General features: G+C 41.6%; 1 protein-coding gene across 2 annotated transcripts in view; it reads left to right on the plus strand.

Moving 5' to 3' along the window:
• The window catches only part of ARNT2 (aryl hydrocarbon receptor nuclear translocator 2), a 144488-nt gene that overhangs the window by 71120 nt on the left and 59482 nt on the right, over nucleotides 1-13886 (plus strand). For both annotated transcript variants that reach the window (XM_056571943.1, XM_056571944.1), the window contains one exon: nucleotides 11645-11747. In XM_056571943.1, coding sequence (XP_056427918.1) covers nucleotides 11645-11747 — 103 coding nt within the window. The remainder of the gene's footprint in view (nucleotides 1-11644; nucleotides 11748-13886) is intronic.

Genomic DNA, 13886 nt, shown 5'->3' on the forward strand with positions numbered 1-13886 from the left:
TAGGTGCAATAAAATTTCATAACGCAGGACGCCAGGACCTGCAGTGTGGTGTTAGTGAACAGCTGCTTTCGCGCCGTAGACTGGCGCTTCCTCAGACTACGCCCCTTCCGTCACCTGGAGCCAGGTAAATACACCTCTATGTCCACGATACGGGAGAACCTATTGCAAGGGCTATGCTGCCCTTGCAATAGGTTCTATATAGGTTGTACCACACGCCCCATGAATATAAGGTTTAGGGAACACTTTAATTCTGTACGTACAGGCAAGGGTTCCCCGAGACTAATCTCTCATATCAGAGATGAGCACAACAGCGATCCAAAAGTAATGCGGTTTTTGGGGATAGAACGGGCAATGGCAGCAAGCGACGGTGACATTAAGAAAACCCTTCTACAAAAAGAAGGGAAATGGATCCTAAGAATAAATGCCCAAGAAGGTCTCGGTCTCAACGATAGATTAGACATGAGTGTATTTTTATGATTTGTATGATTTAGAGTCTTATAGCAACTTATGTACGTTTTCCTTGCATGTTTTCAAGATTTTGTTGGTTAATACCTAAACTTTGTTTGGTAACGCCTATCTCCCGTGACGTGGACATAGAGGTGTATTTACCTGGCTCCAGGTGACGGAAGGGGCGTAGTCTGAGGAAGCGCCAGTTTACGGCGCGAAAGCAGCTGTTCACTAACACCACGCTGCAGGTCCTGGCGTCCTGCGTTATGCAATTTTATTGCACCTAATAAAGACATAGTCTTCACTCTTCAAGAGACTCCGACTCGTAAGTGCCCCCCCCCTTTTTCTTCTACTCTAATATTGTTGCTATTGGATTTGTCTGCACGGGGTTGAGCACCGAATAGAGACTCGTGAGTGTGCGTCAATAAGGAAAGCTGTGTACCGGTGGGAAGAAAGGATCACCTTAGTGCATGTGAGCACAGCAGTGCCGACCACTGTGTCTGGTCTTATTTCTCTGTATATATATGTATATATTTTTAGCTGTATATGTATCCAATACTAAAGAATTCAGTCAATGTCTTTTTCATCATAGCGACACCTACAGCAGTGTTCAAAAAGATGCCTTTACTGTGATATATTATATCCTATTGTAGCCTTTAGTATTGTGTGGTCTCTAAGCCTTGTAACTCCTGCACTTTTATGGACGGAATAATCTTTTGCTCTCGGTAGGATTGCACTCTCCAGATTGTATAGTTGAACTTGGAAGAAGCTATAGAGCAGCAGTTGTAGGTTAGCCTACTAATATATTTTTTACTGTGCACTTATGTGTAGTTGACAGGTACGACGTCACTACAGGACATACGACTCAAAAATCACTTTGTTCAAGAGAATCTAACAAATTCAGTTTAAAAGAAAATATTATCCTCATATAAAGGCTGTGTTGAGTGGAACTCTTCCTTTTTTAGAAAACTTTTATATAAATCACTCTTAGAGAACAAAAAGGGTAGGGCCACATGTACCGTATTTGCTTTGGATTGAAAATAGTTAGATAACTAATACAGATAAAGCAAGTCCTTACATATAAAAGATCTGCTGGGATCTGTAAATCACTGTCTATGTAGAGGACAGGAGCTTCTTCAGGTCCTGTACAATACACACAATGTCCTAAATAAAGAAGTAAAATGGAGCCGCCCTTACCTGGTGTCCAAAGGAGCAGCTAACCCTGGCACAGGTAAAGAGTAGTACAGAATATGTAGTACCTCCCTGTACTGTAGGGAGGCGCTAACAGACAGACAGTCAGTGCATGCACTGTGAATCAAATGCTCATTCTGCTTAGTCAGTTCTTCCAGCCATTGACATGTTTCGCAGATCTGGACTGTCCGTAGCATTGTATGTTGAGTCTGGTTTCAAGTTACAGTTGTCCAGAAAACACCATTGTATATTGAAACTATTGTATGTTGAGGCCATTGTAAGTTGAGGGATCACTGTACTAGGGGAATGTCCACCAGGAATTTCCCATGGATTCTGCCTTGCAGCACAATCGCATTTACTTCTATGGCAGTGTCTCCAGCTGTTGCAAAAACGTGTTTGGAAAACATTGCTCTATGGGATTTCCGCTACTATGTGTAGGCAGCAGAAGTTTTGCTACAGAAGGCGGATCTAAATTCTGCTGGAAAATTGGACATAATCACCATTTCTAAATAATTTCTTCTCCATTTACCATTAAGGAGGAAGATTGTTGATCCACAAAGGCATGAACATACATTCATTGGTGAAAATGCTGCAGATTTATTGTGTGTTTGATTTAAGGGGGGGGGGGGGGGATTATAATCAGCAGCTATTCCACAGTGGAGACTAGATCTGCAGCACAATTCCTAGGTACTAATTTAATTAATTTTCATAATCCGTACTGAAATCTGCAGCATAAAGTCTGTAACAAATCTGCAACAAAATCCACACATTTTGATGCATATTTTCAGATGTAGGAATTTATAATCTGCAGCATGTGTCCATACCTTTACATATTATCCTCCTGGCTGTGTCATGTTATTTTAAAGGGGTTAACCACCATAAGGTGACTTACCTGCCAGACAGTAATGGACATGCTTAGGAAGGTTTTGTGGTTGTCTTGGGGCTAAATCGCTGTGTTGTGAGTCCACCATAACGCTGCTGCTTTCTTTTTGCAAAATTGCTATTTCCTGTTGGAGCTCCCTCCCTCCAACTACAAGTCCCAGAATTCATTGTTTGTAAGTGTGAGGTCACATTTCTCACATCAGCCACCTCACCCATATCAGCCACCCCACCCATTGAAGCACACCTGAGCTGCCTTGCATGCTGTGCTGTTCTGTAAGCTACAATTCCCTGCAGCCCTGTTGATTAAGATCTCCCTCCTACCCAGCGATCACTCCACCCAATGAAGCAAGGACTGGCTACCTTTCATCACCTTATTAGTGATGTAATGTCTCTGGCCGCACTGCAACCTGGGAAAAGCTGTGACAACAGTCATTTTGTATGCTGCTAAAAATGAATATTGGGGCAAATATCACAAAAAATGCAAGACCAGCCATCAAACACAGGTACAGACACTATATTATGAACTACTTTACAGCCCCTGTAGCATGGTCAAATAACAGAAATCATGGAATACCCCTTTAAGGTTTGCAGCATGGGTTCCTAATCCCCTTTTGGAAGATCCCATCTGTTGTTAAATCCCATCTTCTTAGTTTTGATGAAAACCTCCTCCATATTTACCAAGCATCCTGCCCTTTAAGCAGCACTTTCCTCTCTTCTGTAACACTTTCTCCTTCCGTCCCCTGAATATGATCCCAGCCAGTACGTTTTTTCTACGCTCATATGTGCAATATTTTATTTCTGGAACCTAATGTTGTGGTATAAGAGCATTAGAGGATATTGCCCTGGAAATAGGAGTCTGTATTGACTGTCCTCTGAACTCCTCTAATTTGTGACAGGTGGCTGTGGTGCACAGACATATGCTGTTCTTACCAAAGCAGCCTAGAACCGGAAGAGCCTGGCACTTGTTCACAGAAGCCACATAAGCCACATGTCCCAGGATCTTGGTTTTATAACCACTTTCTAATTTATGAACACAACATGGAACCGAGATGTCATATGTTCTTCAGCTACTGGAATCCAAGTGAAATCAGATGTGTCCTATATCAGCTGCCAAGAAGATGAGGGAGAGGAATACAGGGCGACATGTAGAGCGACAGTGTGCAAGATAATATATGTATTCACGAAATTATATTAAAACTGATCATATAGAAATCCTTGCAGCTGTCCATTAATTTATTGCTGGAAAAGGTATAAGTGCAAAACCAGCAAGAGGGATTAAGGATTTATAGTGACCACTAGGGATGTGCGAATCCAATCTGACGAATCCGAATTCGTTACGAATTTCAGAAAAAATTCGCTTTGCAATGAATCTGAATATTGCAGCGATTCGAATCGCTTAATTAAACTCCATTTAATGCGGTCCAGGCTCCAGGGCATATAAAATGGCGGATCCACATGTGAGGACATGGTCAAGGAACTCTGGGAAGGCGAGATGACCCTGAATTACATGCAGCATGCAGCCTATCAGCAGCCAGCCACCCTTGTGATGTCACAGCCCTATATAATCTGCAGCCATCTTGCGGCCAGTCACATCAGTGTTTTATTTCAGAGAGAGCTTTTCACTGCAGGGAGAGAGCATTGTGTGCGTTGCACAGAAAAACAGCTTCACAGCAGCGATTCACCACAAGCCTAAATCACGGCATGAAAGTACTGACAGAGAGAGAGAGAAAGTACACTTTTGGGTGTAACACACAGCGACTCCACTGCTGCAGTGGGGTGTACAGCAACTCTAAAGCTTAAAGGGGCCAGTTAAGCAGAGCAGTAAAAGCCATTGTCACCTGCTATTAGTGCCCAATAGTATTGTACTGGGTTGTACTACACAGCGATTCTCTACTGCTGCAGTGGTGTACAGCAACTGTAAAGTTAACAGGGGCCAGTTAGGGTGAGAAAGAAAAGCCGTAGTCGCCTGATTACAGTGCCTAATACAGGTTGCATAGCGGAGCATATTGTCCTCTCATAAATGTGACCTGTGCACACATAGGTGGTGTACTTTTTTTCCCCCTGAAAAACTAATTTTGACCTAGTTACTGTGAAAGGCCATCCAAAGCTACACCCTTGTTTCTGTAGCCTACTAACTCATAGACTACCAAAAAGGCAGCCCAACAAAAAACCCTTTATTTCCCATATATCAAAAAAGTGAGATTAAAAGTGCAATCTTTATTGTATTAGGTTCGCACTTAATGGTGTTTTAAAATATAGAGCACCATGTCGTCCTACTTGTTTGATTGTATATATACATAAATGGACCATCCGGTCTAATGATTTGAATGCACACTGAAGCGGAGACGAGGTGCCTGCAGACCACCTACATTCAGCGCTATTGTAGGACAATGGAGCTCAAAGTTAAAAACTTAACATGGCCCCCCTCGACATGTTTCACTGCCTCAGCAGCGTTATCAAGAGGTAAATGGGCACTGAGTTAAAAAACGCCGTGCAGGGGGTTTTAATACCTCCCTTCATGATGTCACAGGATATCAGGATTCACACATCATCAATTCTCCACCAATGCCTCTCCTACATTGAGGAGTGACACTTAAATCGACCAATCCACGTCTCTGCGTTTGATCAGCCAATCTCCTGTTTTGGTTCCCTACGCCCAATCACAGCTGGGGAACCTTAACTGGCATGTCCATCGGCGAATCCCTGTAGGGTCAGTTGCCGATGACGTGCTGCGCTAAGTTCACATGCGTGAGGTGATAGAACGGAGGAGCCGGAGTCCGACTCATCTGCGCGTGCTCCGTTCTCCGACGGCTATGATAAACTTCCGGTTGCGCATCTCAACCTGCGCTAAAACTTAGAAATCCTTCGTATGCGCCGGGGGAGATGCGCGAAAACATAGAAAAATTAGTGAAGACTCATATCTATTGAGTGGTAAGGACATAATGTATAAGTTAATTCTACAGACTCAATGGGCTGAATTATAGTGTATATATTGTTATGCATATTATTAATTTGTTTAACAAATAAAATAGAAAGGCTTTTCCTTATCTCATCTATGAATATGATGAGAATCTGATAGCCCAAAATAACAGGGGGGCAGGAAAGAGGGAAAAAGGGGGTAAAAGTAGAAAAGTAGGGGAAGAACAGGGGAGGAAAAAGAAAGGGAAGGGAACTCAGTGCCCATTTACCTCTTGATAACGCTGCTGAGGCAGTGAAACATGTCGAGGGGGGCCATGTTAAGTTTTTAACTTTGAGCTCCATTGTCCTACAATAGCGCTGAATGTAGGTGGTCTGCAGGCACCTCGTCTCCGCTTCAGTGTGCATTCAAATCATTAGACCGGATGGTCCATTTATGTATATATACAATCAAACAAGTAGGACGACATGGTGCTCTATATTTTAAAACACCATTAAGTGCGAACCTAATACAATAAAGATTGCACTTTTAATCTCACTTTTTTGATATATGGGAAATAAAGGGTTTTTTGTTGGGCTGCCTTTTTGGTAGTCTATGAGTTAGTGGTCAAATTCCACCCTCCATATATTGGTCTCAACTAGATATGTTTCTCTGTTTCTGTAGCCTTATACAATTTTAAGCTGAGCGTATTGTTCAGCTCTCATAAGTGTAAACAGTACGTACACCTACTTGGTGTACGTTTTTGTTTTTTTCCTGAAAAACTAATTTTGACCTAGTTACTGTGAAAGGCCAGCCAAAGCTACACCCTTGTTTCTGTAGCCTTATACAGTTTTAAGCTGAGCGTATTGCCCAGCTCTCATAAAAACTGTAAACTGTAGGTACACCTATGTGGTCTACGTTTTTTTTCCTGAAAAAAATAATTTGGTCCTAGTTACTGTGAAAGGCCAGACAAAGCTACACACGTGTTTCTGTAGTCTAATACAGTTTTAAGCGTAGTGGAGCGCGTTGTCCTCCACTCATAAGTGTAACATATACGCACTCAGCAGGTGTATAAGTATGTCAGGCAGAGAAGTGCCAGGATGTGCACAGAGGAGTAGCAGAGGCTAAATTCATCAGGCGCAGGCAGAGGTCGCAGCAGAGTAGGGGCATGTGGCAGCCGGAGTCACAGAGAGAGGTCTGAGCTCCCGTGTCAGTTAGCAGTCGTGTCTCACCCAGCAGCCACGAGTGATTGATTCACTCGGTCATCCACTTCATCCCAAGTGGTATCCGAAACCCCCAGTCAACAGTCAGTGGGTTCCTCAGACTCAACCCTCAGTTGGCATGGCTCTCATGTTTTTTCTGCCACCTCCAGGCTCTGTCATTGTGCTGCCATATGGTCTCCTCATGCTGATGCTGCCACCTCCAGGCTCTCTTTTATTGTACTGCCATATGGTCTCCTCATGCTGATGCTGCCACCTCTAGGCTCTCTCATTGTGCCGCTATATGGTCTCCTCATGCTGATGCTACCACCTCCAGGCTCTCTCATTGTGCTGCCATGGATACTACAAAATGTAATTAAGGTGTTGATCCCCAGAAATTCCTCCACATTAGACCTCAAGGAAGTATAGAGAATATGCATTAGCTAAAACTTAACTTTTCTTAGGATAAAATATATGGACCCCAATTTTTTTTATATCTAAGAAAAGGAAAGGTTTGCAAAAAACACCACCTACACCACCAGGTATTGATGTGATGCAAAGACCTCTAAAAGGTGGAAGGGAACAATGTATGGTCCATTGTAACCGGTGGGAGTAAATACTTCCCCTTTAAGGCCTTTCTCTCGCCCTGTGTCTGTGTTTTCTCACAATTCTTCTGTGATTTTAACCCCAATATTTATTTTTAAACAGCATACAAAATGACTGTTGTCTCAGATTGTATGGTCCATTGTAACCGGTGGGGGTAAAAACTTCCCCTGTAAGGCCCTACTCTCACACTATTAAATTCCCTTCTTGGCAAGTGTTACTCGCCCTAAAAAGGGCAGCCCCACAAAGGAACCTCTCCATATTTCCACCTACAAACATTGTCATTTCCCAGGGTTTTTAGGTGGAAATAGAGAGAGTTTCCTGTGTGGGGCCACCATTTTTACAATGGACAATATGTTGTTCCCTTCCACCTTTTCAAGAAAAGTGTTACATGTCTTGAAAAGGGCGGCCCCACACAGGAACCTCTCCCTATTTCTACCTAAAAACCCTGGAAAATGGCAGTGTTTGTAAGTGGAAATAGGGAAAGTTTCCTGTGTGGGGCTGCCCTTTTTAGGGCGAGTATCACTTGCCAAGAAGGGAATTTAATAGTGTGAGAGTAGGGCCTTACAGGGGAAGTTTTTACCCCCACCGGTTACAATGGACCATACAATCTGAGACAACAGTCATTTTGTATGCTGTTTAAAAATAAATATTGGGGTTAAAATCACAGAAGAATTGTGAGAAAACACAGACACAGGTACAGACACTATATTATGAACTAAACTAACTTTACAGCCCCTGTAGCATAGTCAAATAAAAATAAAAAAAAATCGTGGAATACCCCTTTAAATAAAACTTTTTAGGTTCATCTATATTTAAAATCTTCAATTTAAATGTTAAAACATATCTTTAATCTTTTCAATTGTGAGGCCCTATGGTCTCGTCAGACTGTTGCCACCTCCACGCTGTGTCATTCAGCCACTTATGGTCTCCTCATGCTGCTGCCACCTCCAGGCTGTGTTATTCAGCCACTATATGGTCTCCTCATGCTGCCGCCACCTCCAGGCTCTGTCATTGTGCCGCTCTGCAGCAGTGATTCTAATAGTGATGCCTCTAATCTGCATGTCATACTGAATAACATTATTATTTCACTAACCCAGGACACACCCTATGCGTGTTACGGCAAGGCAAAGTGTTCTACACCCCTATTGACGCTCTCTGTGGCCCAGAAGTAGCCGTTTTTAATAGCGATTTACCACAAATTCGGACCAAACCAAATTTTTTCTGAAAATTTGGCGAACCGGCCGAATCCAATTTTTCAAAAATTCGCTCATCTCTAGTGACCACTCTTGGGACGGATTTACCCTTTAACCCTGTCAGTGACATCTTGATAGAAAAATGCTATGTAATAATCATTGAATACATCCTGCATGTTATCCCATAGGATACTGAGAGCCATTCTGTTTTAGTGGTTCAGCTCTACAATGCTTTACTTCATTGTTCTGTGTCCTTTGTTGCTCTTTATTAACCATAACATATTTACTGCACTTTCTTAATGAACAGATGTTTTTCTCGTTCTGTTCGGACAGGATCGCGTCTTTTTTGGCCACTGATTCATTGAGAAAATATGTAAAAAAACAACTACATAATATGTATGTTCTGAAACTTACAAAACCACAGACTTGTATCCAACAAAGTAAGCCTGTCACATGTTTAAGAATAGCTATTTTTGTTCTGGATGATGGTGTAAATCCTATTTTTAGAAACCTGCCAAGTATGCATTTTCAAAAGCCCAATACATGTGCCCACCACCAGAGGGCATGCTATCTGTATGTCAGGGAAAGTAGTTTACCACCTTGACATAGGGCTGCTGTGAGACTGCCGGTATTACACACATAATAGGACAATAAAGTGTTTTTTTATAAGCGGATACTGCATCAGATTATTGGCAGTAATCATTCACTTTGGAACTTTTTAGCTGAAACCTCAACTATAACCATAGAAACAGAGAATGTGTCGACAGATAAGAACCATTCGGCCCATCTGGTCTCCCTTATATTCTGAATACTATGAATAGTCCCTGGTCCTATCTTTTATGGAGGATAGCCTTATGCTTATCCCATGCATGCTTAGGGTATGTTCACACAGACGAACTTTAAAACTTTGGCCACAGACAGAATAGCGCTGTCTTCTGAATGGGACAGTTGTAGTTTATGGGGTATGTTCACACGTACATAATCTGCTGCAGGTTTTCAGCAGCAGAAAATCCGCAAGCGGATTATGTTGCTACCCATTGGCTTTAATGGATCTGCAGCATATCCACTGCGGAAATTCTGTTGCAGAAAACCACAATTTATGGATCCTGCGTGGTTACACGGACTATACACCTGCAACAGCTTCCAGCCCATCGCTTATTTGTCCAACACCGATTTCACCCAACTCCATAATAAAAGCACACTCTTTGCTCATCCTGTTTAGACACTGCTACCAGCAATGTATCTCTCATATTTGCATTGAGAAAAATGCATGAAGGCATATTAATAACAGATACTTCTAAATCAATAACAGGTGGAAACAGGTTATTTCCCTGTCGATTTGCATATCATGTTGGCCACTGTTTTTTTTACAGGATTTTTTTGAATTAGAAGATTTTAGCATTTTCTGCAACTGAAGAGCAGTCTGTCCCTAGGTGTCATGGTACACACCAAAGGGAAAAGGGTGGACCAGGACAAAAGTATTTTCCTTACCACCCAATGTAGGCAAGGCAAGGTGGGGTCACTTATGCGGCTCTGACAGTTTTCATGATAGATATGAGAGTTGGTCACGACAACATGCACACAGTATATCTGGCAGAAGGAGGACTGATGCCATATAAAGGCATAGAACAGTGTTTCCCAACCGGTGTGCCTCCAGCTGTTCAAAACTACAACTCCCAGCATGCCCGGACAGCCTTTGGCTGTCCGGGCATGCTGGGAGTTGTAGTTTTGCAACAACTGGAGGAACCCTGGTTGGGAAACACTGGCATAGAGCATGGAGACATGACATATTTACTGGACTTTTGATAATGTGGGGAATATTCAATGACCTAATTGCATTAAAGGGGTACTCCCGTGGAAAACTTTTTTATTTTTTTTAATTAAATCAACTGGTGCCAGAAAGTTAAACAGATTTGTAAATTACTTCTATTAAAAAATCTTAATCCTTCCAGTACTTTTTAGGGGCTATATACTACAGAGGAAATGCTTTACTTTTTAGATTTCTCTGATGTCATGACCACAGTGCTCTCTACTGACCTCTGCTGTCCATTTTATGAACTGTCCAGAACAGGAGAAAATCCCCATAGCAAACATATGCTTCTCAGGACAGTTCCTAAAATGGACAGCAGAGAGCACTGTGGTCATGACATCAGAAAAATCTAAAAGGTAAAGCATTTCCTCTGTAGTATACTGCCCCTAAAAAGTACTGGAAGGATTAAGATTTTTTTTAATAGAAGTAATTTACAAATCTGTTTAACTTTCTGGCACCAGTTGATTTAAAAAAAAAAAAAAAAGTTTTCCACGGGAGTATCCCTTTAAGGTTGTAATGTAAGCTTTTTATAAAAGTGCCAGCGCCGATTTAAGTTTTCCATAAATATGAAAATTTTGTAATATATTATAAAATGGAACATGTGGGTTTGTGGAGCATTTTACATTTAGGCAGGTTTCACGCACAGTTTTTTGCAGTGTTTTTAGCAGTTTTTTTTGTATCTTTTATTCCATATGCTTCAAGTCCATAGTTATAGGGGGTATACAAGCCCTATTGTGTGAATAGGGGATGCGGTTTTTTTTTTTTGAGCTGGAATACCCCATTTAGTTTTAAACTGCATTACTTACAAATCATTTTCTTTTGGAGCGTGTTTATGCTGCATGTTTTGGGTATGGCATCTCTCACTGACTTCTCTATAATTCCTGAAAAAACACCAAAAAATGCATTCAAATGCATGTAAAAATAAATAATAAATAAATTACACAGCCACAAAAATCTTTGTAAAAATGCAGAATACACTTTTATGCAGGATTGGGGTATTTCCAACTAGACATTCCACAGGAATGCCATAAATGTCCAATAGGTGCGGGTCCCACTTCTAGGACACACTTTTGTCTTGGCCCCCTTGCCCATTCTGACCTGCTTGAGCCTGTCGGAGGTGGGTAGAAAGCTGAAAAGAGCCGAGGCGGCTGTTTTTCACAATATGAATTATCTCCTCTAGATATTAGAGGGAATTGCGCAGACAGTATAGCACAGCAAAATCCCGAGTTACAGAAACTACATGTGTAACGATTTCTTTATTTTTAAGTATTTTCATCCTTTTGCAGAGGTCCATTTCAAGTAACAACTTTACTAACAGAAACATGAGTATCCGTGTAAAGTCAGCACATTGAGAATCCTAATTTAATCAGGAACTGTGTAGAAAAAAAATAATTCAATTTTTTTGTTTTTCTGCATTTAGGACGGATTTTGGATTTGAAAACGGGCACAGTGAAGAAAGAGGGCCAGCAGTCATCTATGAGAATGTGCATGGGATCACGGCGTTCATTCATTTGCCGAATGAGGTAATGCCAACACATATATAAGCTTTTTAAAGGATAAATTGCTTTTTAAGGACAGTAAACTACATTATATCCAGTTCTTGTGTGTGTGGTGTGTGGTGACATCACCTCTGAGGAAGTTGCCGACTGGCAATATAAAGTGTGTGGTCTAGGGGGGCACCTGCCTGAGACACTCCTCCATCTGTCGTCTTTGCCCACCTGTACCCTGACTAGCTTGATACCTGGATACAGGTTGTATTATTGACTATAGCCAGGAATGTTATTTTGTATGTGGAATTACTTATAGCACAGGTTGGCTTATTGGCATAAGGTTATACTGTGATTAGCAGGTGCCCTGGGAGGGGTCGTTTTGGAACCCCCCTGTTTGCGAGTGGCACTTTTGCCCTTTATAATGTTTTTAAATGTCTCTGTCTGTTATTGGATTTTGCAATACATTTTTATACATACATTTTGGGTGTGCGCTGTATTTTGTTTCTCTTTTTCTGTGATGGTTAGATGTTTCTACCATATCTATTCTTTCTGCGGATTCCACAAGGAAATGCATTGCCGTCTAAGAGACGGTGCATTTCCGAGTGGTCCTAAATGCTAATGCCCGCCGGATAAGCCAAATGTGCGGAATGCCCTCATGTGTTTTCTGTGCGGACATTCCACACATTTTCCGCTGCGTCAACCCGGCCTAATAGTGCCGTTTATTATGGCAACTGAACTATGCATTAGCTCAGTGTTTCCAAACCAGGGTACCTCCAGCTGTTGCATAACTACAACTCCCAGCATGCCTGAACAGCCTGTAATCATGTACAGAAAATAATATAAAAGAAATATACAGAAAAGAAATTTAATTTAAAAATACTCTTACTATAGCTTCTTAATAAAAACAAAAAAGAAGATAGTTTGCCTTTAAAAGTATGCAAAACAAAAGGAAGGGTTGGCACTCGTGTCCCCTAGTGGTGCATGCGGAAGGCAGTACAGAGGTAGAAAATAAATCCCGGCACTCACTGTAATCATCTACCAAGTGTTACGTGTTTATTTACACAGTGTTAGTAACAAGAATAAACATGTTTCGGCCAACATCTTACTCAGACTATCATGGTATATCAGTCTGAGCAAGGCTTTGGCCGAAACGCGTCTATTCTTGTTACTAGCACTGTGTAAATAAACATGTAACACTTGGTAGATGATTATAGTGAGTGTCGGGATTTCTTTTCTACCTGCCTTTAAAAGTAAGTTTTTGACATGTCATAAGTCAAAAACTTATCAGGGTCAGGGTCTTGGTGCTTAAACACCAGCGATTACCAGAACAAATGGGGAATAGTGTTTGTCTGAGCATTTTCTCTCCTCACCGTGTTCTTCCTGCAGGAAACAGATTCTATATAGAAAGTTATTGAAGCCTGTCTGCTGCAGTGAGTTGACAGCAGGGAGATCAAGAACTAAGCTGAACACAAGTCAAGAGTTTTCTAAATGCCAGTAAATGTGAAAAGCACCAGGTTATTCTATTAGAAGAAAGGGGTGGCATGAAATGCACAAATATTGCCTATCCATGTATATTAATCCACTTCATTGCTGTATACTCACCGTCAGGCCTATTATGCTATTACTTCAAAGAGATCTATAGCAATTGATTTTTATGAGTTCAGTGTAAGGACCTTAAATGGGCACTGTCAGATACAAAATCTTTTGATATGTTGTAAAGCATGTATAACCAACAGGTTTTGCAATTGCTTTCATTAGAAAATTTTCAGTATTTCATACTGATAGAGCCAGTCAAACAACTGCCCCCCCCCCCCCTGCCTGCTTGGACACATACTAGTCCTGCTGTGTCCATGCATCATCACCTATGTCATGGACACACTTCCTTGATTGACAGCTGTGAGTGCAGGGCTCACACCTGGAGGAAAAATCCTCCCACTGTCAGCTTGTGTCCCTCTACTGTCAGTGAGGTCAAGCTGGGAGTTGTAGTTTAGCTAATGCTAGGGGAGATGTGAGCAGACAGCATAGTGAGGGAGGGGGCGGAGACCTGCACAATGAGGCCACGCCCCCTCCCTTTGAGAGGAATTCAGACTAGTGAGCTACAATAAAAGTGTAATAAAAAAATAAATAAAGATGCTAGACACATAAAAATTAGATGTACATGGTCGGGATTAG

This window comes from Hyla sarda, chromosome 4 (assembly GCF_029499605.1).
Source record: "Hyla sarda isolate aHylSar1 chromosome 4, aHylSar1.hap1, whole genome shotgun sequence".
NCBI lineage: Eukaryota > Metazoa > Chordata > Amphibia > Anura > Hylidae > Hyla > Hyla sarda.